We start from the raw sequence: 24,580 nt of genomic DNA on the forward strand, positions 1-24,580 counted from the left end.
AGGCGGACTCTCAACCACTTGCGCCACCAGGGAGGCCCGAGATTCTTTTTTTAAAATAAATTTATTTATTTTTGGTTGTGTTGGGTCTTCGTTGCTGCACGCGGGCTTTCTCTAGTTGTGGGGGCTACTCTTGGTTGCAGTGCACGGGCTTCTCATTGCGGTGGTTTCTTTTGTTGTGGAGCACGGGCTCTAGGTGCGCGAACTTCAGTAGTTGTGGCCCGTGGGCTCAGTAGTTGTGGCTCATGGGCTCTAGAGTGCAGGCTCAGTAGTTGTGGTGCACGGGCTTAGTTGCTCCGTGGCATGTGGGATCTTCCCGGACCAGGGCTCGAACCCGTGCCCCCGCATTGGCAGGCAAATTCTTAACTACTGCACCACCAGGGAAGTCCCAAGAGATTTTTTTTTAATAGGGACATGTCTTTGTCTTGATAAAACTAAATTCTACCATGATTAATAGAGCTCATTTATTCCAATTCCTCAAATTTTGAAGATGAGATGTCACAGGCCCCAGGTTGGTTGCCCCAGGTAACGGGTAAATGAGAGGCGAGGCCAGGAGTAGAGAGGATCCACTGGGACCCCTGTATTTGGTGCTACTTTTCTACCCTACAGAAGTCGCTGTAAATTCACCCTCAAGGGTGGCTGCCTCCAAATGGCTGGACGGCTACTATAAACCCCACAATCTCACCTCAGCATCCTTTGGAAACTTACATGCACTGATTCCTGCAAACATCTCGGCAAACCGCGGATCTCTTTCCTGGGAAAAGATTGAGTCTGCCTTTTCCACAGACTTCGTGGCCTCGTGAACCCCGGCTGGTAGGTTGGAGACAGGAACCTGTTTGCACATGAAAACACAAGAACATCCTGCGTGTAAGGTGCAGAGCAAACGCTCCCAGCGGTCACCTGTTTGCCTCCACCAGGTCCCCCTCCCTCAGAATTGCTGGCATCTCAGCCTTCGGTGTTGTGTAGGGCAGGAGCTTTTCTGTACAGGAAAGCCAAGAACAGACGGGCGGGGGTGTGAACAAGAGGTCACAGAAAGGTCCCTGGAGTCCCACTGATCACTTGGAGAGAGATAAATAAAAATAATCAACCTAGTCTAAATATCGGGAAAAGTGAACATAAAGTTTAATTGGAGAGAGAGGCCAAATACCAACACAAGCTGCGGTTTCTCCCACAGGGGGGGCCTGGGGAGATGGAGAAGGAAAGGGGACAGGGTAGTGAAGTGGGAGACACAGGCTGTGACTGGACAAGTGTGTTGAGAACAGAGGGTCTCAGACTAAAGGCGGGAGAAGCAGCGAGAAGGCTGCAGGGCTGACACAGTTCAAAGCCGTGCTGGCTTAGGGTTAGGGTTAGGCTTAGGCTTAGGCTTAGGGTTAGGGTTAGTTCCCACACAGCCTCTGCATCTCAGTACCAGTAAGTCCCCTACATACGAACGAGTTCCGTTCCGAGAGCATGTTCGTAAGTCCAACAAAGTTAGCCTAGGTCCCCAACTAACACAGTCGGCTCTCTAGTACTGTACTGTAATAGGTTTATCATACTTTTCACACAAATACTACATAAAAAACAAACAAAACATAAAGACCTTTTTAATCTTACAGTACAGTACCTTGAAAAGTACAGTAGTACCAGCTACATCACCGCTGCTTTTACGCTTGCTTCCTGGCATCGTGGGCTTGAAATAAAGATACAGTGCTACTGTACTCTCTACAGTACTGTAAAGTACACAAAAGCACAGTCACTTGTAGAGGACGCACGCACGTGACAATGTACGCCAGACACGTGAGCTAACTTCCGTGACTGGACGTGTGAACGCACGTTCGCATCTTTGAAAGCTCGCAGCTTGAAGGTTCGTATGTAGGGCACTTACTGTGCTGGCTGACCGCGTCTCCTAGCGCTTCCTGTTTTACACTCTTCACGGCTCGGCTCGGCTCTGCATGGAAGAGTCACAGCCGACCCCCCGCCCCACTCCGGGGACCAAAATGCTTTCTGCAGGGTGGGCAGAGGGAGAGACAGCACCTCTTGAGCCGAGGGGCTCAAGCTAAGGATAGGATTTAGTCCGCAGTCCTTTGGTTGGAGACAGTTCCAACTGGGAAAGTGCTTTCCAGAAATTCACCTGCGGTAAGTCGTAGGATGACAACCCGTCTCTCTGGTGCACCTCCAGTTCCGCCTGCTGCTGCTGAAGCTGCCTGGGAAACAAGGAGTCAGCAGTCACGAAGAAGAGAAGTGGTGCCGACGGGGGGAGCCACAACTGTCCCCACTCCCCAAGGGCGCAGACGGCAATGCCCGACGGATCTCTAAACTGTTCTCAGTTATGACTGATTTCATTATTTTTATGTCCCAAATCAAGACCCCAAGCCTTGTCTTTCAAGTGTAGGCTGCCACTACTTAGGAAATAAGTTTTGATTTATGATTTCATTTTATGCAGGGTAAAAGACACCAACGCTAAAAGAGAAAAAAATTGAAGGCAAAATTCAGAAAAGCCCAACGATGCTGTTGGCTTCGGCCAACGCTTGCTTCCCTGTAAGCTGGTAGGAGGTGACATCATCCCATCCAAGTCTCACGCTAAATTTTCACAGTGGTTACTTTACCCCACATTAAAATTAGGAGACAGAAGTCGAAAGAGGCCAAGCGGTTGTCCCAGTTGGCTGACCAGCAAGCGGCTGTGACACGACAAGGCCAGGGTCTGACCTCATGCGTCTGACCCGGCTAGCTCTGCTCTCTGCACAGTACCGGGGTGCTTGACGTGGGAAAGCAAAAGACTACTTAGAGGGAACGGTTGCTTGACATTCTAAAGTATGGAAACTGGGTTACTTTCAAGGCACAGTGAGTCCTGCAGCTCAGAGCCTAAAAAAGGGGCAGGATGACCCTTAAACACCAACAAGGATGTCAGGCAAAAACTTACTGGCAAATTACTGACAAAAATCAGTCCCCCACCCTTGCCCGTGCATCAATTTAAAGGACATGAACAGACCATGCAAGCATAAAGAAATATGTAATATGCAATATGTATACATATAACATGTATACACATATAACAAGCAAGTAATTAGGGAAATATTTTCACTACTAAAATAAACAAAATAAGTGCAAATTAAAATAACCTCGAAGTATAATTTTTCACCTACTAAGTTGGTAAAAACATGCTTAGTGTGGTGGCTTGGCGTTGAAACCACTCGGCTCACACCCTGTAGGAGAAGCGTGTGTGGATACAATCTTCTTGGAAAGCAGTACGGCGGCCACATTAGGGGGTACGGCCAGGGTCACACCTTTCCCTTCCAGGTGGTCCCCCTGCTGCTGGGGTTTCTGCTAAGGAAATGATTCAGGGGCAGGAAACAAGAGCCATCCACACAAAGCTGGCTGTAATAGGGGAGTGGCTTGGTAAACTACGTATATTAATTTGCTGAGGAAATCCTCCATGGTCACCAGCAGTGGCCACTGTGAAGACCGCCTGGAAACACCAGAAGGCGTGATAAGAGCGTGTGGAAAAGTTCCGCACGAAATGTTACGGACGCTATGATTACGGCTACAAACGTTATGTCCTACGTGGGTGAACAAGATTTGGAACATGGACAAAAATATCTTAAGTGCTTGCATTAATTGGACAGATTTTCGTTTTCACTATTTCACTATTTTAAGGCAAGAATGATCCTAGGGGGTCCCTTTGTCCATCTTCAGACATCAAGCTTTTCTCATCCCTGGCCACGCCCTGGACAGGGAGGTAGCAAGACCGCTGGAGGGACGGCTCACAGATTCCCCCCCGCCTTTACTCGGGGTGTGAGGTGCACGGAGAGCTCACTAGACACTCCACGGGGAGGAACGGAGGGGTGGGCTGGCGTGGGTCGGCTCAGTCAGGGGAGCAGGTCCCTGCAGAGGGGCCATGGCGAGCTTGCAGCAGGGTAACTGCAACCTGAATCAGCAACCGAGGATCTGGAGGGCCCCCCTCAGAGGAGCGGTGTAGTTGGGCCAGGGGGAGGGCAAAGACGCCGGCATCCACTGTGCAACCGCCCCAGCCCTATGCTACGGCTCTGCACTCACGCAACTCAACGTTAGCCTCACCGTGAGCTAACCCTCGAGGTAGATATTTTAGAAACTCCCTTTACAAGTGGGGAAACTGAGGCCCAGAGAGGCTACCGGGCTGCAGAGACTGGATGGCGCTCTTGGAAGGGGTGATCAAAGAGGGTGTAGGGAAGGGGTTACTTGGCAGGTGTGGGACAGTGGTAAGGGAGACTCGGCTTGGATACTGAAGAACCCCTGGGCTAGCAGCAGTGGGGGGAAGTCCAACTTCCCCCCGGGCTGAAGGGGCAGTGGGGGCCGGCAGGGATCAGCTGCCTGATGCCCGATGCAGCCTCCGCTCGCCTTGGGAGGTGGCCGGCCTCCTCTCACCCCACTGTCTGCAGCCTGTCCCTCCACTGGCCGGACAACTGGAAACCCTCTCGTTCCTGTCCACAGAGTTCAACGTTGGCCCTTCCCGGGCACATAACAGGGCAGAGGGTGGAAACAAGGTCTCAGAGGGCAAACACGAACGTCAACACAACCACCAGGCTGGTAGGTGGTGAAGACTGAGAAAGAAGAGACTTTCTAACTCCGAGCGCGGAAGCATTCCTTTTCCTGACTATTCTCAGCAACTAGGAACGGAATGAACAGAGGGGTCTGGTCCCCAGCTCCCCAGCTGGATCAGTCCCTAGTATTGATCCATCATCTCAGACGGGACACTGGCCAGTCTCTACCCGACCGCCACCGTCCTGGGGAGCTTGCTACCTTCCAAGGCAGCCTGTTCCATTTGTAGACAGAAACAATATAAAAAGTCCATCCCCAAAACAGCCCAAATCTACCTTCCTACAACTCCCAGTTTGAGTTCCAATTCTGCCCTGGAGAAACACAAAATAACTTGAATTGTGCTTCTCAACTCTTTTTCTCAGCATTCAAAGAGAGGTACGGTCCGAACACTATTCACTCCTCCAGCCGTGCCTTTCACTTGGTGCCCCTGGCGTGTGTGTCCCCTGTAAGGGAAGACATCCTAGAAAAGGACCCCAGTTGGAGGACCCAGTGAATAGTTTATTTGGAACTAAGCCCGGGTGAGCCATGTCTGCAGTGAAGTGTGCTGAAATGTCTACGCCAAGCTCTGTGCCAGGCACTGGAGAGAGGATGATGATTCAGAACCTATGTGGTCTCTGCCCTTGGGAGCTGACAACCTCCAGAGGAAAACAGACAAGTTGGCAAGCAATTGCGGTATGCTGAGTTAAGGCCACGACACGGCAAGAATGAGGTTCTATCTGAGCACACAGTATGTCTTCCCACCTTGGTGTGAGAGCCCAGGGAAAAGGTTAATAATAAAACCAGCATCCTGAGATTGCCCACCAGGCAGTCTAAGCCTATGCTTGTAACACCAGGAAACAGGAGCACTAAAAGTAATTTTCCAAAAAATGGGTATTTCAAAAACATTTTAAAGAATCGATATAATCATCAATAGAAAAATCACAACTTTCTATATTTTCTTATTCGTACTTGACAGTTTTGTTTTCTTTTATTTTGATTTACATCTTGAGGGCACCCTCATCTTTCATTTGCAGGGCCTCTAAAATCCGAGTGTAGTACCCAGAGCCAGTACTTCGCTACTGTTTTCACATCTCTGCAGAAGTCCCATTTTACAGATAAAGAAATTGAGGCACATTGACACAGGTCTGTGTGGTGCACACAGGACTCAAAGCCAAGTCTGTCTGGTTGCAGACCCCGCACTCTGTCCCACAGGTGTAACAGGAACCATCATGTCACGCCTCCCATTCCAGAGCTGTGGGCCCCACAAGACACCACCTTGAGCCACCAGGTGGGAGAGAAAAAAAGACCTGTGCTTTGGGATTTTTGGAGCAGTGAACTCCCCTTCCTGGTGGGAATCCGTGGACCACCCTTTCTTCCTTTCACAAGTTTCCCAGGGCCCAACCTTCAACCCACAAGCATTTTTCTAAGAAATAATGGCGACTCCTACCTTGTGGCTCAGCCTTGGTGTCCAGCCCAAGCACAGAATCTTGGTGAGTGGGCAGTTGTGCTGCTGTGCCTGGCGCCTGGCTGTGGGGTGAACAGGGCAGAAACCCAGACCTCTCCATTCACCCTGCTGTGTACCCTGGGGCTGGTCTGCGATGCAGGGAAGATGGGCTTCTAATTTGCGCAGAAGTGTGGTCAGGGCCTGAGGTGTTACGATGGGAGTTTGTTCTCAGCTCTGTTGCTCTGGGGGCTTTGAGACCACAGAAAGCAACTTTCATCGTAGAAGGAAAATAAAGTCTCAGGCTTGGCTGGCAAATCCCAAGGATCCTAACCTCACTCCCCCTGTGGTCCGGACATCAGATTCTCTGTCCTGGCCTTTGGTTTCCGCTTCCATCGCCGAGTGCATGGGGAAGAAATGCTGACCTGCAGGCCATCCCATCCTGAGAAGAGGCCAAAGGAGCTTTCTCGGACATTTCACGGCAACGGAATAAAAATAAACCTTGGTGTGCTTGCAAATTCCAGAGAGGGAGAGACACGGCAGCTCGGCTGCAAGCTGACTGACAGTGCACGGGAGGGACCTGAGGGAACCGGGCTCCCACTGCCCCCGACCGCTGCCCCCTGCCCCCTGCCCATTAGCTGGGGGACTAGAGCTGATGATTAGAAACCAGACGCAGCAAGCCCAGGCTTCCTGTCAGTGTGGCCTCCCTGCATGGGAAGGCGCAGGATGTTGGGCAGATGCTGTCAATTTATCTCTGACGCTCCCAGAATGGAGGTTTTTTTACTCAGCCTGAGTAAGTGAGCAACCAGCAATCAGGGGGACATTCGGGGGCAGCATGTGATCGCACCCCTGGGTGTAACCAGAAACCAGCTTGGAGCCATCTAGGGGCTGGGCAAGCTCAGCTGACCAGAGCGAGGCTAATAATACCCACCACTGATTGAGCGCCGTCTGCATGCCCATTGTGAAGGACTCTGGGTGCCTGTCAAGGGGTTTGGAACTGTTCTGATCAGGGACAGGGCGCAGTGTGAGTGTGGTTTTAGAGAGATGGCGTCTGGGGCCGGACGGAAGGCAGGAGGAACCGGTCAGGAAGGAGGATGGATGCTCACCCAGGAGATGGCAAAGGCCTGGATGGGGTCATCGGAGAAGGGGCCAAGGAGGAGAAGGAGGGCCAGAGAGGACCCCAGACGGAACCTGTGGGCCGCTTCTCTGCCAGGTTGTCTGTTGCAGGTGGATGAGAGGGCAGGACCCAAGACAAGTCCCAGGATGGGGCTTGGTGACAGGGTGTTTTGGCCCCTTCCCCTTCTCGAGGTTCTGCAGAGACCAGGAATGACACCTTCCCTGTAGGTCTTCTTTGCTTCCTTTTACTCCCTGCTCCCGCATCCTGCCAACTACCTGCCAGGTGGGCTGGGCCCGAGACTGCCGTCCCTGAAGACGTGGGGATGGACGGCGGGCCCTGAGACGCCCACCATGACTATGGGCGTGGTGGAGTTTCAAGGACACACATACACAGGCACAACACGCAGCTGTGGTTATGAAGACCCACAGTGACTTTGTAAGGGGCTGTCACACAAACAGGGCTCAGACCCAGCAGATGCAAAGGGCTGCCTTCGGTCCCCGCTAAGGAAAGCACAGCACCTGGGTCGTGCGAATGACCCCTGCACCAAGACGTCCACGGCTTGTCTACCTGAAACAGTGTCGATCACTAGACACTAAGACGTGGGCACGTTTCAAAGTGGCGCCACCAGTGTGTGAAATGGGAGTCTGTGTTTTCTGGACTTCGTTCCATTTTCCTGCATCGACGTAACAGGAAAATAGGCAAGGGTGACAAAGAGGCCTTCTTTTCAGCAGCTTCAAATGCTAACCATTAACACTCCATTTCCCTGGGAAGTTTCTTTTGGATGCTCTTGACTGAATGCAACTGGGTTTGCAACTCCCCACCACCCCCTGCCCCCCGCCCTGCAAGCACAGAGCATGTAAGGACCTTTCCATAACGAGTCTGCCTACTGCTGGCGACGTTTAGCCACAAATTTGAAGCAGGGAGGACCGTTCTCGTGACAGTTGTCACTGCCCTCTACTGTCCACAGTAAACATTTCCTACCATCTCTACCCACTGAAGACCTTTTGGTCCAGCAGACAGTAGTTCAGGCCTCTGCTGTGAGCCCATGTGCCGAGGGACATCGTCACCCCATCTAACCTCAGTGAGCTGCCAGGAGCAATCGTCCTGAGAAGAGATGTAGGGACAGCCCTGGGGACAGAATGTTCTGTTTTGTCAACGATGTCTGACTTCCAGGAAAATAAATCAAAACCTCTGCCTGTGACTGCTTTTAGGAGGAAGGGCTTCACTTTCCTTCCAGGCTCTGCTGCAGCGCTACCTGCTGGGGATGCTTTCTCGGAGGCCCTGTGTGGAAGCGTGAATTCTGTCTACCCTGTGCCCTCATGATGGCGTTTTTACCTGTCCCCCCCTCCTGCTGCCTACTTCTCACGCTCTCCACGTGATGGGAGCCTTCCGGGGGTGCAGGGTGGTGGTGCTGCAGAGACCAGAACAGAGGTGTCCTGAGTTTACTGGATGCCTGGCACAGTGGTCAGTGACTACCCACTGCGTTGAACTGAGTCGCAACAAGGCACGTGACCATGATGGCTGAAGCTTGTATTCATGTTAGAAGTGAATGAAAGGTGAAAAAGGTAAAACTACCAAAAACCCAAAAAAAGGGAGCTTCAGTCTCTTCTTCTGCCCTAAGTCTAGAGGACTCTGCCTGGTCCCCAGCCTGGGACCATGCTCTTTACTGCAGAGGGAGGCCCGCACTTGAGCAGCTTCAGTGACAGGTGGGCTATTCCCGCCACACCCTCAGAGGTTCTCTTGCAGCAAGCCACAGACATCAGGCACCACACATGCGACAGGCAGGGATGAATGGAAGAGAAAAGGGACAGGATCGTAGCAGGAGGCACCTTGCACTAAGAGCCAGTCAACAGGTTGGCATCAGAGGGTGGGGGCTTCCCTGGTGGCGCAGTGGTTGAGAGTCCGCCTGCCGATGCAGGGGACACGGGTTCGTGCCCCGGTCTGGGAAGATCCCACATGCTGCGGAGCAGCTGGGCCCGTGAGCCATGGCCGCTGAACCTGCGTGTCTGGAGACTGTGCTCCGCAACGGGAGAGGCCACAACAGTGAGAGGCCCACGTACCACAAAAAAAAAAAAAAAAGAGTGAACGTTCTAGGAGAGTGCCCACGGCTCAGAATGCGTGGCCGGCCTGCCCGTTTCCACGGCTTTGGGCACAGGCAGCTGGGGGCGCTGGAGAGGGGCCGGGACAGGCAGGGGGAGCCTGCAGATGAGCTGTGGCTTGAACAGGTGCCGAGCAGGTCTGTTGCTCTCTCGCTCACTTCAGCCTCATCCCCCGGGGCTCCCACTGCCCGTCCCTGGCTCCAGGTCAATGAGCACACCTGTTACCTTCATCCTAGGAGCTCCTGGAGGTCAGGCCTGTGTCTCACCTCCACTTCCCCTGTGTAGAATGAAGAAGGAGCCATGGGATCCTGAGCCCTGCCCGTCTGACTCTTCCTCCTGTTTCTTGAGATTCACCATTTTCCCCAAGGCCAGGGCGGGACAAAGGCCTGGCACTAGCGGGTGCCGCTCGGCTCCCTCTCCTGCCCAGGTCGGGGGAAGTGGGAGAAGCAAAAACCCCTCCATTTGACTGAGTTTACCAAGCAGTGACTAGACAAAGTCAGTTATTAAAAAATAATAACATTATCTTTTTGCATACCTGGATCTACAACTATATTTACTCCTGTTATTCTCACCACCAGCAAAGTTCTGACTAGAACATGGAGGTGTAAGAAGAATCAGAATCAAGTAAGCCAAGGGATAAGATGTAAAGAAAGAGGAGTCGGGACTTCCCTGGTGGCGCAGTGGTTAAGAATCTGCCTGCCAATTCAGGGGAGGTGGGTTTGAGCCCTGGTGTGGGAAGATCCCACATGCCACAGAGCAACGAAGCCCATGCGCCACAACTACTGAGCCTGTGCTCTAGAGCCCGTGAGCCACAACTACTGAGCCCATGCGCCACAACTCCTGAGCCTGCGCTCTAGAGCCCACGAGTGACAACTACTGAGCCCATGCGCCACAACTACTGAGCCTGCGCTCTAGAGCCCGTGAGCCACGACTACTGAGCCCATGCGCCACAACTACTGAGCCTGCGCTCTAGAGCCCGCGAGCCACAACTACTGAAGCCCGTGCGCCTAGAGCCTGCGCTCTGCAGCAAGGAAAGCCATGACAATGAGAAGCCTGTGCACCGCAACAAAGAGCAGCCCCTGCTCGCCGCAACTAGAGAAAGCCCACGCGCAGCAACAAAGACCCAATGCAGCCCAAAATAAATAAATATATAAATTAATTTATATTAAAATAAAAAAAGAGACAAAAAGAGGAGTTGGCCAGACAGTCTGGGAAAAATGACCAGTGAGAACGAGCTATTGATGGGGTCCCTGGTGGCTGCTGTGCAAGCAAGTTAGCAGAGCTGGGTGCCACAGCCAGGCTCTCGGGGGTCAAGAAGAGATGCATGGTGAGGGGGCTCCAGTACAGACAGGTGGCAGGGCCAGCTGGGAGGAAAAGCAAGGAGGATTGGCAAGACAGGGTTTTTCCAAGATCAGGAAGCCATGTGCCTAAGTGAGGGCCTGGGAGGGAGGCTGTGGTGGGACTGGACGAGAACCCAGGGGCCACGGGAGACAGAGGATGCACTGGGAGCTAGAAAGCAAATGGAGGGCTTGGCCCTGGAGGGAGAAGCCAGCAGAGCAGGAGTGGAGGGGATGGAGACAGACCCCCACATGAACAAGGAGAGGTTCACGCGGAGGGCCCTGGCTTCTCTGTTCGCTGGAAGGCCACACGATGTGCGCAGGGTTTGAAGGAAGCATGCACTTAGCGGATCTGGGGCAGCCCGTAGAGAACAAGCCAAGAAATCCGAGCAGCGGTGGCAGGTGGCAGAGGGGTTGCGCCGCCTCCAGAGCATTGGTACCGACTGCTGCAGACCCCACCGCCCAGGGCTGCTACTCCGCCAGGGCTATTCACACACACCGTCTACGCGCAGGATCCGAGGCCGGGGGGGGGTGTTCTGTTATTTTCCCCATTTTACAGATGAGCAACTGAGGCTTCAAAAGAGCAGGTGGCTTGCCCAGGTGGGAGCTGGGATTGAAACCCAGGTCACCTGTCCTCTGAGGGATCTTGTGTGGACCCACCTGTCAAGCTCTGTGCCTTGTGGCCTAGGAGCAGGGCCAAAGCCAAGACACTGAGGGTGCTGCCTGGAAAGGAGGCTGCTTTGTGGGACCCAGATGGGAACCCCCAAACCCAGGGAGCTGGGATATGGCAATGGAGAGCCCTGAGGGAGGCCAGGAGGTCACGGTGAGTGCCCGGAGGCATCAGTGCCCAGGGGGGCTGTTAGCAGATGAGGATGGGGAGGTGGCCAGGGTGGGAACAGACTCCACGGACTCAGTGTTGAACCTGGGAAAGTGGAGGACGGCAGTGCACTGACCGGTACGGGGAGCCACGGTGACAGTTTCACCAGTCAGCTCACCGCGTGCCCCTGAAGCCTGCAATTCCTCCCCCACACCTCAGCATCATTTTGCCTTTGTTTCTGTTGGTTCTCTGGACTTCTATTTCCTCGAGAGGAAGTCCAGAGAGGAGGTGTGACCCGCCTGTATCTAGGAGCCAGACCTCATCCAATCTTCACGGGAGCCTGAGAGGAAGGTGTTATCACCCCTTCCACACGTGAGGAATAAGGGGACACAGCAGTCAAGATCACACGGCTGGGAAGTCGGGGGGGCCGAGACCGGAGCTCGGGTCTGTGTGTTAACATGCGTGGGACACAGCGGTGGTGACGCCAGCAAAGATCTTGGGAGGACTGCGTCAGTAATCAGGCAGAAGAGAAACCACGTGTCCCGGGGGCGCCCACCCCCACGCCGCCTGCCCCGACACCCTAGCGCTGCCAAGAGGCTCAGCCTCACTCCTCTGCCCCCGGCTTCAGCAGGACCACGAAACCAGGTCAGGCGGCAGGCACACGGCGGAGGCACGAGGAAGCCCCCAGCTCTGCCCTGCTGGGCTCTGCAGAGGAAACAGCATGGGAAACCAGAGCACCTCGAACCGACTGTGCTGACGGAGCAGGAGGGCCATGGGGGTCATCGCTCGGCGCTGGGGTCTCACACCTCGGGAGGGAATTGAGAAGGGGGTCCCGGGAGGGGAAGGTACGTACTTGACGTTGGTGTTGGTGCAGATGATGTACTCGATCTCATCAGAATAGGGGTTCTGGAAGGTGAAGCTGCTGGTGCGGATTAACACCCACTCCCGGTTCTTGGTGCGGAATCGATACATGACCGACAGCACTTGGCCTTTCAGCTTCACCACCTGAGCAAACATTTGGAGAAGGAAGTCAGCGGGAGGAAGGATGGTGCCAGACAGAGGAGAGGGAGGCAGCCGGCGGGAGCTCAGGACAGGAGCATCGTAGCCAAAGACAGGCACGGAGGGAGGGTGGGGGTGGGAGAGAGCGGTCACCTGATGGGAGCCCTCTGTCCACTTCCCCCGTGAGGCAGGGCGCTGCATTTAGGTTGTTCTGTCGTCACCGTGTGAGAAACCAACTAGTCAATGCCCACTTGATATCAGAACGTTTCAGCGTTTACAAATCAGATCATGAAAACTCTACACGCTGGAGGGTTTCCCTTTTCGCCTTGGCTGCTAGGGCGCTCTGAGTTTGGTGCCAGTGCTCCCGTGAAGTAAGGCTCTCATACTCAGCTATGTCGTGACATTGTATTCATGGGTTTATTTATTCATACCTCTCATTAAGAAATTCTTAAACTCTGTTTAACATTGTAGATTGGATTAAATATACTCTCTGGGAGAAGATAAAATAAAATAACTAATTTCTATGCATTATCTATTTGTATGCATGTATCTATTATTACCCTTTTTTTTTGGCTGTGCTGTGTGGCATGAAGGATCTTAGTTCCCTGACCAGGGATCGAACCTGTGCTCCCTGCAGTGGAAGCGTGGAGTCTTAATCAGTGGACTGCCAGGGAAGTCCCTCTAGGATCACTTTTATGTTGCAGTATGGTTTCCGGAATACTTCCAAATCTAAACCCTCACAAGAACTAGGTGAGGTGGGCTTTACTATTTACAGAGGATAATGCTGAGTGTCACAGAAATAAAATAAGTTGCCCAAGATCGGACAACTTTGGTGGAAAAGCTGGGACAGGAACCAAGATCTTGCTTCCAAACCACAAGTGTGTTTCAGCGAACACACGGCTGGCTTTCCTGCTTTGTGCAGACACACACGATCTATCACACACAGAAACCCGGAGATGCGGAGGCGGGTGGGCGCAGGTGCAGAAGGCGGCAGTTCTCAGAAGCAGGAACGTGAGGAGAAAGGACACAGATGGCTGGTGCGTCTGGGCCTGGCTGTGCTCATGCACCCAGGACAAAGCAAAGTAAACAGTAGCACCCCCTCCTGGCCTACGGGACGGGAAGGCCCCAGGTGCTGGGCAGCGGGCCGGCCCGACTGCAGACCATAGTGTGACCAGAGATGAGAATGGGGACCTGGTCCTAGGGGTCGGGGAGGCACTTGTGCTTTATTCCAGGTTGGACGTCAGGGACCCCTCGGTCACCGAGTCTCCCCCACCCTCAGCCCAGGGCCCGGCACAGAGCAGGCACCTCAAGCACATTTCCTGAGCCGACCTGATGCATCTTTGGCCCCATGCCCTGGGCTGATGCAGCCGGGGCGGCCATCCTCTTTCTGCACCACCCTTGGGGAGCAGGATGAGATGAAACCTGAGGGTGCTGGGCTCCCTGGTGAGAAATTCCACGTGATAAAGAAACCAGACCAAAAGTGCAAGGAGGGGAGACCCTTCCTGACACCTCACGTGAGGAAGCAAAGTCGTGGGGCGAGGCCAGGCCGGGCGCTCGGGGGTGCCTGCCAGCCGGCCCGCAGCCCCAACAGGAAGCTGGCCAGAGGTCAAGGCCACGTGCCCCTCAGGTCGATATTCTGAGGGGTCCTCCTCTGAGTCTGCACAAAGCACACGGGACACAGGCAGCGCCCCCGTCGTGAGACCACGTCTTCCACACTCTGAAGCTCGCGGACAGAGCCTTTTCATGTTTCCTCTAACCAGGATGCCTGAGATGGCGTGAAATTTTTTAACTCCATGTAACCAACACTCCCAAGGCACGGCCTGTGTGCAAGCTCAGCCCTTGGAGCTGCGGCTGAAGAGCCGAGGGAGGGAGCGCAGCCCTGCACCCGCCTCGTGCAAGCATCTTGTGTATCTCACCTCACGCAGTCCTCACAGCAGTATTTTGTGTAACTGGAAACTGAGCCTCAAAGGAGTTAACTCTCCTCCCAAAGCCTTATGACTAAGGAGGGGCAGAGACAGGATGGGATCCCAGGTCTACCGGACCCTGTGCCCCTTGTCTTTTCTTGAATCGCTACAGCTGAAACAGAACACTTGTCCCCAAAGAGCTTCTCACCTGGCACAGGCAGGGCAGGTGCACGGGTAACTGAACTCAGAGAGCAAATACCGCTACAGAAACATAAGACTGAGGCAGGAGATAGATGGGCCCCAGGCTGAGCAGCTGGAGTTTGCCCTGCTGTGGGCAGACACTCCAAAATAGCAGGAGGGAGAGACAAGTTGGGCCCTGACCAGATGAGAGATAAAAGACCACATATTCCTCATCCTCGAAGTCAAGGAGACCTTCCTGACTACACACGTGCAGAAAGGCTCCTTGGAGGTCAAAAAGGAAAGGGGAGCCACCCCGTAGTAGGTGATGTCAACCTACCCATAGGCCTCTTCACTAGAATCCACCTTGGCTAAGAGATGCACGCACACATGTGGGAAGACCCTGAGATAAATCAAATATGGACTCAGAACCAGGCAAAGCAAGACGACTGGACAAAGGAAACGGGAAGAAATGCCCCCTATAAGTGAGTCTCTGAGCCCACCCGTGTGTCTATCCACACGTACTCTTTTTCCTCCTAATGGACATTTTACTTGTTTCACTACTTTCTGTCCTTGTGGGATACTTTTCTGCAAAGTTGAAGGGCCAGGGCCTTGTCACTGGCCACCGGTCCAGTGGCTAGGATTTGGTGCTCTCACTGCCGAGACCTGACCTCAGTCTCTGGCCGGGAACCGGAAGCCCTGCTTCAAGCTGCTGCAGGCCAAGGCCACCTGAGATCAAGATCAGGGGCCACAGGTTACCAGCAAGTCGAGGAGACAGCCTTTCTCAGGCTCCAGAAAGGGTTCCTGGAGGGAGGTGGGTTTGGGTAAAATGTTGGCAGGTGAACACGCTGCGCCTTCTGGGGAGGGCTCTCCTGGCAGAAGGCGCAGCGTGGGCAGAGGTTTGGGGGCGGGGAGACCTGAGGTGCGATGGGGGATGGGACGAGGCACGTTAAGGCAGTGTGGGTATCACAGTCCAGGCCTGGAGACCAGGCTGGTATGTTCAACTGCGCCTCATTCAGGTGCCACGCTAGCGTCCCAGATCACAAAGGCCACGCGTAAATCCAGCCTAGCCCAGCTCTTCCTGGAAACAGCTTTACTCATCACCACCACCTCTACTGCCACCGTCACCACTGAAGGCATCTGAGCAGAGAGGAGAAGGAACCTGCCTTAAATCTCACTGGGTTCCACCCTTTCATCTGACTTCTAGGTCAGCTGGGATCCCGAGAGGGAATCCAAGAGCAGACACCAGAGCGAACTCAGGATTCCCAGCCAACCTCACAAACCAACCTCAAAATTCCTCACAAACTCGATCCCACTCTAAGGTCTCACGTCGGGGGCCATTCAAATACTCTTGTTTAAATCCAGAGTTCAAGGGCTGACTCCGAACTGACATAGCCTCCTCCGTGCTTTTGCAAAAACAAGGCACTTCCCTTTATCAACATTTGTCCCTCACCCCGACCACTGGTGGCTAGAACCCAAAGAACACAAGCAAAGGGCCCAGGCCTGGCGCTCTCCAGGATGTCCTTGTGGCTGCTGCCTGCTGCCCGCTGAGCCCTGTGACCTGCCCTGGCTGCCGGCTCTAGGGCGTGGCTGCTTTGGCTTTGCCTCCTGCCTGAGGAATGAGGTGGCTGCTCTCAGATCAAGGGTTACTTAAGCCAGATACCAGGGTGGGATCAATGTTAAATTCCTTCTTTTTCTTTTAAAATCTCAGGGGTGCTGTCAGATGGTGAGGCCGGTGTGGGGCTTTGGTGATGGGGATGGATGCTTTGGAAGGAGGCAGGCTCCAGCCCTAGCTCTGTTATTGCCTTGCTGTGTGACTCGGGGCAGGTGACTGAACCTCTCTGAGTCCTGGTTTCCACTGCAAAAACGTGGGGATGATAATATACTGTGAAGGATTGAGGATCATACAGGATAATGTATGACAAAGGGTCTGGCTGGTTACCAACAGTGATGGGGGGGGGGTCCCATCACTGTTAGAGCTTCATTTCCATAAGAAAATGAAGCCAACCCAGTCCAAAGAGGACGATGCTAGACCACACAGTTTATAATAATTTCCACATATTTAGCAAAGATGGCATAAGAGATATACTATAGCAGTGTTTATTGAATGTTTAACCATTCTGATTCCACATTTTTTCCAAATTGAAAGTCACCTGCTGTGGGTGATGATCCATTTAGACTACTTTATTAAGAGCATCCACATGCAAACACCATAGCCAGTGGTGGAGATGATGGTGAAAAGCACAGATGTGGAGCGTGCCCACAGGGAGCTTGTGTTTTAGTAGAAGAGACAGGAAAAAAAAAAAAAGGAAATCAATGGACAAAGAAAACAATTGAAAACTGGGACAGTTGCTGTGGAGGAAAAACGAGGGACTGAGAAGGTTAGGGGACCTTTCTCAGCTAGGGTCGTCACTGACGGGGTCTCTGAGGTGACAGGAGTTAAAACCTAAAAGATAAGAGGTGTCAGTCACGTGAAGAGTGAGGGTCAGAGGAGACACGTGCAAAGGCCCTGAGGTGGGAGAAAGCATAATGTGTTCAAGGAACAAAAAGAAGGCCAGGGTGGCCCATGTGTAGTGAACACATGCGGATGAGACATGCAGGGCGAGGTTCCTGCAGCCGTGGTGAGTAAGGGGCTTGGACCTGCTTCTAGGTGCACGGGAAAGCCGTCGGCACTTTTCAGGTAAAGATGTGGCAAAATCTAATTTACGTTTTCAGAATGGTTTGGCCTGGGACAAGAGTAAGAGCAGGGAGACCAGCCAGGGAGCTGTTGCAAAAGTCAAAATGAGAGATACGGACGGGTGGCCTAGGCAAGGTCAGTAGGAGCGAAGAGAGGGAGAAGGGGGCGGGTTACGGGCGTCTCTTGAGGTGTAACAGGAGCACTCGATGGGCTGGATGTGTGGAGGGAGATGAAGGGAGGAGTGAAGACTGTTTCTTGGTTTCTGGCCTTTGCAACCAGAAAGACAGTGGTGCAAGGGAGATTGTGGGCTGTGAGAAGAGAATCGAGCATTCTATGTTTGAAGGTTAATGGGCATTGAGTGCAAGGGAGGGGTAGGTGCCTATATATCCGCAGGCGATGGTCTGGACTGAAGTCATCCAGTGGATAAAATCGCCTGGGAGAGTCTGTTTCTGTTTTGTAAATAAGTTCATTTATATCATTAAAAAAAATTAGATTCTGCCTATGAGTGATATCATACAGTATTTGTCCTATTTACAAAACAGAAACAGACTCACAGATTTTGAAAACGAACTTATGGTGACTAAAGGGGAAACGTTGCGGGGGAGGGATAAATTAGGAGCTTGGGATTAACATACGCACACTATTGTATGTGAAATAGATAAGCAACAAGAACCTACTATATAGCACAGGGAACTCTCCTCAGTATTCTGTAATAACCTATATAGGAAAAGAATCTGAAAAAGAATGGATACATGTATACTTATAACTGAATCACTTTGCTGCACACCTGAAACTCACACGACATTGTAAATCAACTATACTCCAGTGACATTTTTTTTAATGAAAAAAAAATCGCCTGGGGGATATTAGAGAGAAGGTCACTAACGGAGCCCTAGGGCATCATGGCTTGGAGACGCAGGCAGAAGAGGGACGACAAAGCAGTCTGACAGGTGGAAAGAAAACCAGGAGCTGGTGATGTCTGGGAAGAACAGAGCGGAGCGCGCAGGGCGCAGGAGGGGTTACGCGTGCATGGGAGGCGTGTAATTGGAGCACTAGATCTATTTGTGCAGACATATCCAGGCCTTTAATAGGAGAGCTCAGCTGTCAGAGGCCCTCATTCTGAAACACTTGTAAAGCAGAATGTCAAGGACTTATTCTCTCAGATGAATGACGAACTATTATTCCCTCTTCAAAAGTCACTTAAAGGTCCCTCTGCTGTAACATTACCCGTCCTTTTCTTTGCGGGGGCTGAAGTGAGTCGCTGGAGCCCTTTGAGAAGCTGGCTCTCTCTCTCTCCTCCCAGGTGGACCCGGGCTCAGGAGGTGGCAGGTCCTCAGTGAGAAGCCTGGTTCTGTCACTGACTGCCCACGTGACCCTACGGTGCTCTTCCTGCACTGAGCTTCACTTGACTCACCTGTAGCATGAAGATAATAATGCCCATCTCCTGTGACTGTCGTGAAGATTCAGGAAAGCAGTGTGCGCGAAAGGGATCTCCATAGCGCCTGGCACATAGTAGGTGCTCAATAAACAGTAGCTGACCATAGTGATGCTCGGGATGCAGTCAGTAGTGTGGCCTTCCTCTCAGACCCTCACGGTCATCCTCAATCCTTCTCTCTCCTTCACTGTCTCTATCCAAAGCATCACTAACCCCACAACCGCCTCCTCTGCTGCTCCTACCCCATTTCAGGTCTCACCACCTCTCACCTGGGCAACTGAAGCAGGCTCCCAATTTGTCTTTTGTTCCAGCTATTTCGTACCCTTGTCTCTTCTGCATACCTGGGCTGCCAAAATTGTTTTTCAAAAACACTGCTCCACTTCAAAGCCTCAAGGGAATCCGCACTTAAATGACTCAGGAGAGAATTTAAGCACCTTGCAATGGCACATGAGGCCCTTCAGAATTTGGCCTCACCGGCCTCATCTTTGACCACTGCCCACCTCCTCCCCACAAGCCGGCCAGTGTCACTCCAGCCATGAGGAACTACTCATAACTCTCCCAAAAAGCCATGCTCTTTTGCATCTCAGGGGCTGGCCCCTCAGTCTAGAGTGTCATTTCTTCTCTGCTCATCTTTCAAGACCCATCCCAATTGTTGCCTCCCCTCGGAGACCGTTCCGGCCTCTTCCCCACACTGTCAACCTCTCCCTCCTCCGCTCTTCTCCCATGAACAGAAATTCCTTCCTGATGGTCTGCCATCCCCCTTGGACTGCGAGCCCCTTCACGGCAGGGGCCCTGACTGATGCCTTTGGTGGGACCCTGCTGGCCTGCCTGGCACATCGAAGGACTACATCTGTGTGTAGCCGGCTTCTATGTCAGCTGTAAGTGAGCACTGGTGGTACCTGCTGAAAGCTCTCCCGCAGATGGCTCTGGTCCTCAGAGTGGCAGAATTCCAAAATGTCCTTTCCTAGAAGATCCTAAATAAAGAGACGAGCTTTAATAATCTCCAATCCCACGTTTCATTTTTTTTATATCTCACTGTTAGACGAGAGCGTTCACATACACCCCCTTCAATCCTTTAGCTCACACCATCATTAGGGGAAGAAAAGTGGATGCAAATTTTCTCTTTGAGCAATCATGGAGCTGGCATCTGGTACGCTATCCTTAGTCCTTTCGGCATATTCAACACCGACTTCTAATTTTGCTAAGGCACTTAGAGCAGCAGCTTCAAAATGCAATTTTATTTTTGTTTGCCTTGGAGAGGCAAACTGCACAGGCAAACTGTAAAAACATATTTTAATAAACAAAAAGAACGCAAATGATAGCATGAGGACAGATGTGTTGCCTATGAAAACTGGAATTGTTTAAATGGGGAAACTGCAGCTCTCTCGTGCCTGGAGAAATGCTGTTATCATAAAATAACTGCACTTGCTAAAAGCCTGTTTACTACCTACCTTTGCTCCTCTATGTTTTATTCAAAGGACTCAGCATTAACCCCAAACGAAAGTGTTTTGCAATGAAACCAACTATAAAAAGATAAACCGTCAAAAGGCAAATGCGTTATAAGAAAGTGGTCCAGTTGGAAGGGCCTTAAATGGCAAAGGATTTAAACTAAGTCATCGATCAGAACCCAAATCAGCAAATGGCTTCAGTGGGAGCGGACACTGACAGTGGAAAGGAAATCTTATTTGTGTGCCAAAAAGCATCTAGATGCTCATGGAAGGTGCCAGTGGATTAATGGATCTGGCTGGAAACAGAGGACCATCAGCGGTTATGGTGATTTTGGAAACAGATTAATTTTCCCCATCATTCCAATCCAAAATCTGAACTTTGCATCAACCTAGAGATGTAGAATTATATGAATGGTTCCAATATTTCAATTTGGTCTGTTCTAAAATATATATGTGGGCTTCCTTAGTGGCTGATAAGGAAACTGGGGCTCAGAAATGTAAAGAAAGTGGTCCACTCTTCCTGTTAGTCCAGGGTGTGGCCAAGGCAGTTTGAAACATTTTAGACTCATTGTACTCATGACCTGGAAGGATCTGTGAAATTAACTCTACATGGGGGACCTTCCCTGGTGGCGCAGTGGTTAAGAATCCGCCTGCCAATGCAGGGGACACGGGTTCGAGCCCTGGTCCAGGAAGATCCCACATGCCATGGAGCAACTAAGCCTGTGAGCCATAACTACTGAGCCTGTGTGCCACAACTACTGAATCCCACGTGCCTAGAGCCTGTGCTCTGCAACAAGAGAAGCCACCACGATGAGCCCGCGTACTGCAGCAAAGAGTAGCCCCGGCTTGCCGCAACTAGAGAAAGCCCGCGTGTAGCAACAAAGACCCAGTGCAGCCAAAAATAAAATAAATAAACAAATTTATAAAAATATATATATATAATTAAAATACCCATATCAGCATATCCCAAACTTTGTTCCTTTTTTTTCTTTCTTTTTTTGTTCAAATGCTTTTTATTTTGAAAATTTAAATCTACAGAAAAGTTGAAAGGGTGGTATAATAAACACCTGTGTGTCGTTTAGCTTGATTCATCAATTGTCAATATTTTGCCACATTTGCATTTTTCTCTTTCTTTCATATATATGTAAACATAAATATATAAGTGAAACATAAAATATATAGAAATGAAATATCTTTCATATACACATATATTTTAAAAAGTTTTGTTGAATCATTTGAAAATAATTAGCAGAAATCATGACACTTCTCCCTGAAATATGTATCTCATAAAAATGACAGCATCTCACAAATCCATAATATACCCTATTATGCCTAAAAAAAATCAAGTTATTTGATAAAATCACCCATTATTCCATAGATATTAACATTTCCTCCCAAATGTCCTTTATAAGTCTTCAGGTTGAGGACCCAATTAAGGGTCTTACATTACATATTAATATAAATAATTATTAATTAAAAATTAATTAAATTAAATTAAAAATTTCAATTTAAATTTAAATTAAAAATTAATATAAAATAATATTACATATTATTTTATCTCTTTGGTTTATCTTAATTTGGAACAATCTCTCCTGCCTTTTGGTGTTTCTCATGACTTCTGTGTTTCTCACGGACTTTTTTAAAAAAAAAGGCCTTGAAAATGTACCCCCTGTAAAAAGAGGTTCCAAATACATTTGAGAAATAAGCAGTTAGACAAAATTAATTGAACATCTTTAAGACTTTTCAGCATCTTTCACACTAATATACTTTTAAAGTTTCTAAGGAGATTTTCCGTTTGGTGTTAATAAAACTTAATTGATCAGAGAGCCTCTTTTTCATAGAGCATCTTAACTCTAGTTTGAGAAAAATCATTTAGATTAAACGAAATGGTTAGGACAAAAAATGCAGAGTTAATTTTAAGCAGTGCAGTGGCATACAATGTTCTTTTTTGCTTTGGAAGGACATTACTGTACCCAGGTAGGGAGATGGATTTTTATCCTGTGTTTCCCTATATTGTGATGTACAATATCTTGAACAAATGTAGTAGGTGCATTTTAAGTAAAACTAAATCTCTAGCTGACTGCCATGAGCTCAAAACCACCTACCTGGGGTTGGTAGCCAATCACACTGATGCATCTTGGGTCCACAAATGTGATGATCCCGTCAGAGTTATGCCGGGATAAGAATTCCGTTGGCACTGACATCCCGCTCATGTCCATGCACACAGGAGAGCTGGTCACCTGGATGGAGAAATCCACAGGGAGGTGGTGATGGAGACTGAGTTAGAGAATGGGAACACTCCATGTGGATTTTTTTAAAAATTAATTAATTAATTAATTTGTTTATTTTTGGCTGTGCTGGGTTTTCGTTGCCACGTGCAGGCTCTCTAGTTGCGGTGAGCCGGGGCTACTCTTCATTGTGGTGCGCAGGCTTATTACGGTGGCTTCTCTTGTGGAGCATGGGCTCTAGGCGCACGGGCTTCAGTAGTTGTGGCATGTGGGCTCAACACTTGTGGCTCGCGGGCCCTAGAGCGTAGGTTCAGTAGTTGTGGCACACGGTCTTAGTTGCTCCATGGCATGTGGGATCTTCCCGGACCAGGGTTCGAACCCGTGTCCCCTGCATTGGCAGGCAGATTCTTAACCACTGCACCACCAGGGAAGTCCCCCACGTGGATTTAATTTCACAGATCCTTCCAGGTCATGAGTACAATGAGTCTAAAATGTTTCAAACTGCCTTGGCCACACCCTGGACTAACAGGAAGAGTGGACCACTTTCTTTACTGACCACTTTCTGAGCCCCAGTTTCCTTATCAGTCCCTGGGAATTAGGAAGCTGTAACCTCATAGGGTGGTTGTGAGGTTCAGAGAGACACTGCACGTCAAACCCTGGCACAACACCTGGCACACAGCTGGTGCTCAGAAATGTTAATACCCTTCCCTTCCCCCACCTTCCCGTTACTAAGGATGGGAAATGAGTCTAAGGAACTGGTCAAAATATTTGGAAAGTCTATATTTGTGAACTGAATTTACCCAAGTATTCTTTCTTCCCCATTTGCAAGGAATAACCAATGCTTATCACATGTGAATGGAATAGCTTATTCATCTGTCTGAAAATGGTAAGACCTAGGAAACCAGGGATGTGAAAGGTTAGTGTCCTCTGAACTACATCTGTCATGGCCCCTTCATCAGTACGGAGAAGGCCCTCGATGCCACAAGGAGAAAGACTGAGTGGCTACTGTGTGTGCCAGGCGTGAAGCCAGTGGACTTTATATACATTATTCAGCATATCTAATTCTCAAAAGATTAAAAAGACACATTTTTTGCCCTTGAGGAGCTTGCAAGGAAGGGGACTGCCCTCAACTAACTATACGAAAACAGACAGTGAAGAATCATAACTGACATATAAACCTAACGCCAGGCGTGTAGGGAGGAGGGGAAGATTCATTTTGACTAAGCAGATAAGGAGCCATTTCACTGGATCTTGAAGGATGAGGAAATAGGAAGTAAACAAGAGGAGAAGGAGCTGTAAAAGGAGAAGAAGGGAAACAAGGAAATACCAGGCAGAAGGAACAGCCCGTGGACACCTGCAATGGTGGGGAAGTGCACGGTGGGCTTGTGGAAAGGGCATGCTGTGGTTTGGGAACAGGGCATGAGGGGGGAGGGAGGAGGTGGGGTTGTAAGATGAGTGGGTGCTTTATCCTGCAGACGATGGGGCAACATTCAAGGGGATTAAACAGGGCTGTGAAACAACAAGGTCCTACTGTGTAGCACCGGGAACTATATTCAGTATCTTGTCATAACCTATAATGGAAAAGAATCTGAAAAAGATATATCTGTCTATGCAATGGGTTGGCCAAAACATGCGTTCGGGTTTTTCCGAAAAACGTGAACGAACGTTTTGGCCAACCCAGTATCTATCTATGTGCTTATGTGTCAATCTATGTATCTGTCTATCTATCTCTCTCTCTATTTATCTATCTATATTTCTATTTATCTTTCTCTATATATCTGAATCGCTTTGCTGTACACCTGAAACCAACATGATATTGTAAATCAACTATACTTCAATAAAAAAATTTTTTTAAACCCAGGTGTGATGTGAGCAGAGCTCAACTTCGCAGTAACTGGCGCACATGTGGGGACGGACTGACTCAGGCCCTCAGTGAAGCAAGGACAGCTTGCTTCTGCTGCCCCCAGCTCAGAGTCCCTGCCCCCCTTCTTCTCCCAGATGCAGCCTCATCCTTCTCCCACAGAGTGAGACACAGAACCCAACCATACTGAGAACACAGGAGGTCGAAAAAGGCATCCAAACCTACAGGCTCTTGCTCTTTGCAATAATAAGCTTTCCCTGGAGATCAAAAAAGCTGTGAGCTTTTTCTTACCTGGAGTCTTCCAATTGCCACAAGGCAATATTTACTGCTTTGTCCCACGTCGGCATCTTCTTCAGGTATGGTCATTCCTGAAATGAGAAATGCCAGAGTCATCAATGACATGTCCAAGATGAATCGAAAAGGGGTAAAAGTGTCCATGATTTTATTTACACAATCAAAGATACAGATCCACTGTTGATCCTGCAGGGTCTGGGAAGCTGCCCATGAATT

At 50.4% G+C, this 24,580-nt stretch overlaps 1 protein-coding gene across 5 annotated transcripts in view; it reads right to left on the reverse strand.

The window, feature by feature from the left end:
* The window catches only part of ARNT2 (aryl hydrocarbon receptor nuclear translocator 2), a 194,182-nt gene that overhangs the window by 26,435 nt on the left and 143,167 nt on the right, over nt 1-24,580 (reverse strand). For all 5 annotated transcript variants that reach the window (XM_060097491.1, XM_060097489.1, XM_060097492.1 and 2 more), the window contains 6 exons: nt 24,362-24,438; nt 22,087-22,221; nt 19,433-19,507; nt 12,195-12,346; nt 2,108-2,180; nt 706-829 (listed from right to left, as the gene is read on the reverse strand). In XM_060097491.1, the coding sequence (XP_059953474.1) occupies nt 706-829; nt 2,108-2,180; nt 12,195-12,346; nt 19,433-19,507; nt 22,087-22,221; nt 24,362-24,438 (636 nt within the window). The remainder of the gene's footprint in view (nt 1-705; nt 830-2,107; nt 2,181-12,194; nt 12,347-19,432; nt 19,508-22,086; nt 22,222-24,361; nt 24,439-24,580) is intronic.

This window comes from Mesoplodon densirostris, chromosome 4 (assembly GCF_025265405.1).
Source record: "Mesoplodon densirostris isolate mMesDen1 chromosome 4, mMesDen1 primary haplotype, whole genome shotgun sequence".
Lineage (NCBI taxonomy): Eukaryota > Metazoa > Chordata > Mammalia > Artiodactyla > Ziphiidae > Mesoplodon > Mesoplodon densirostris.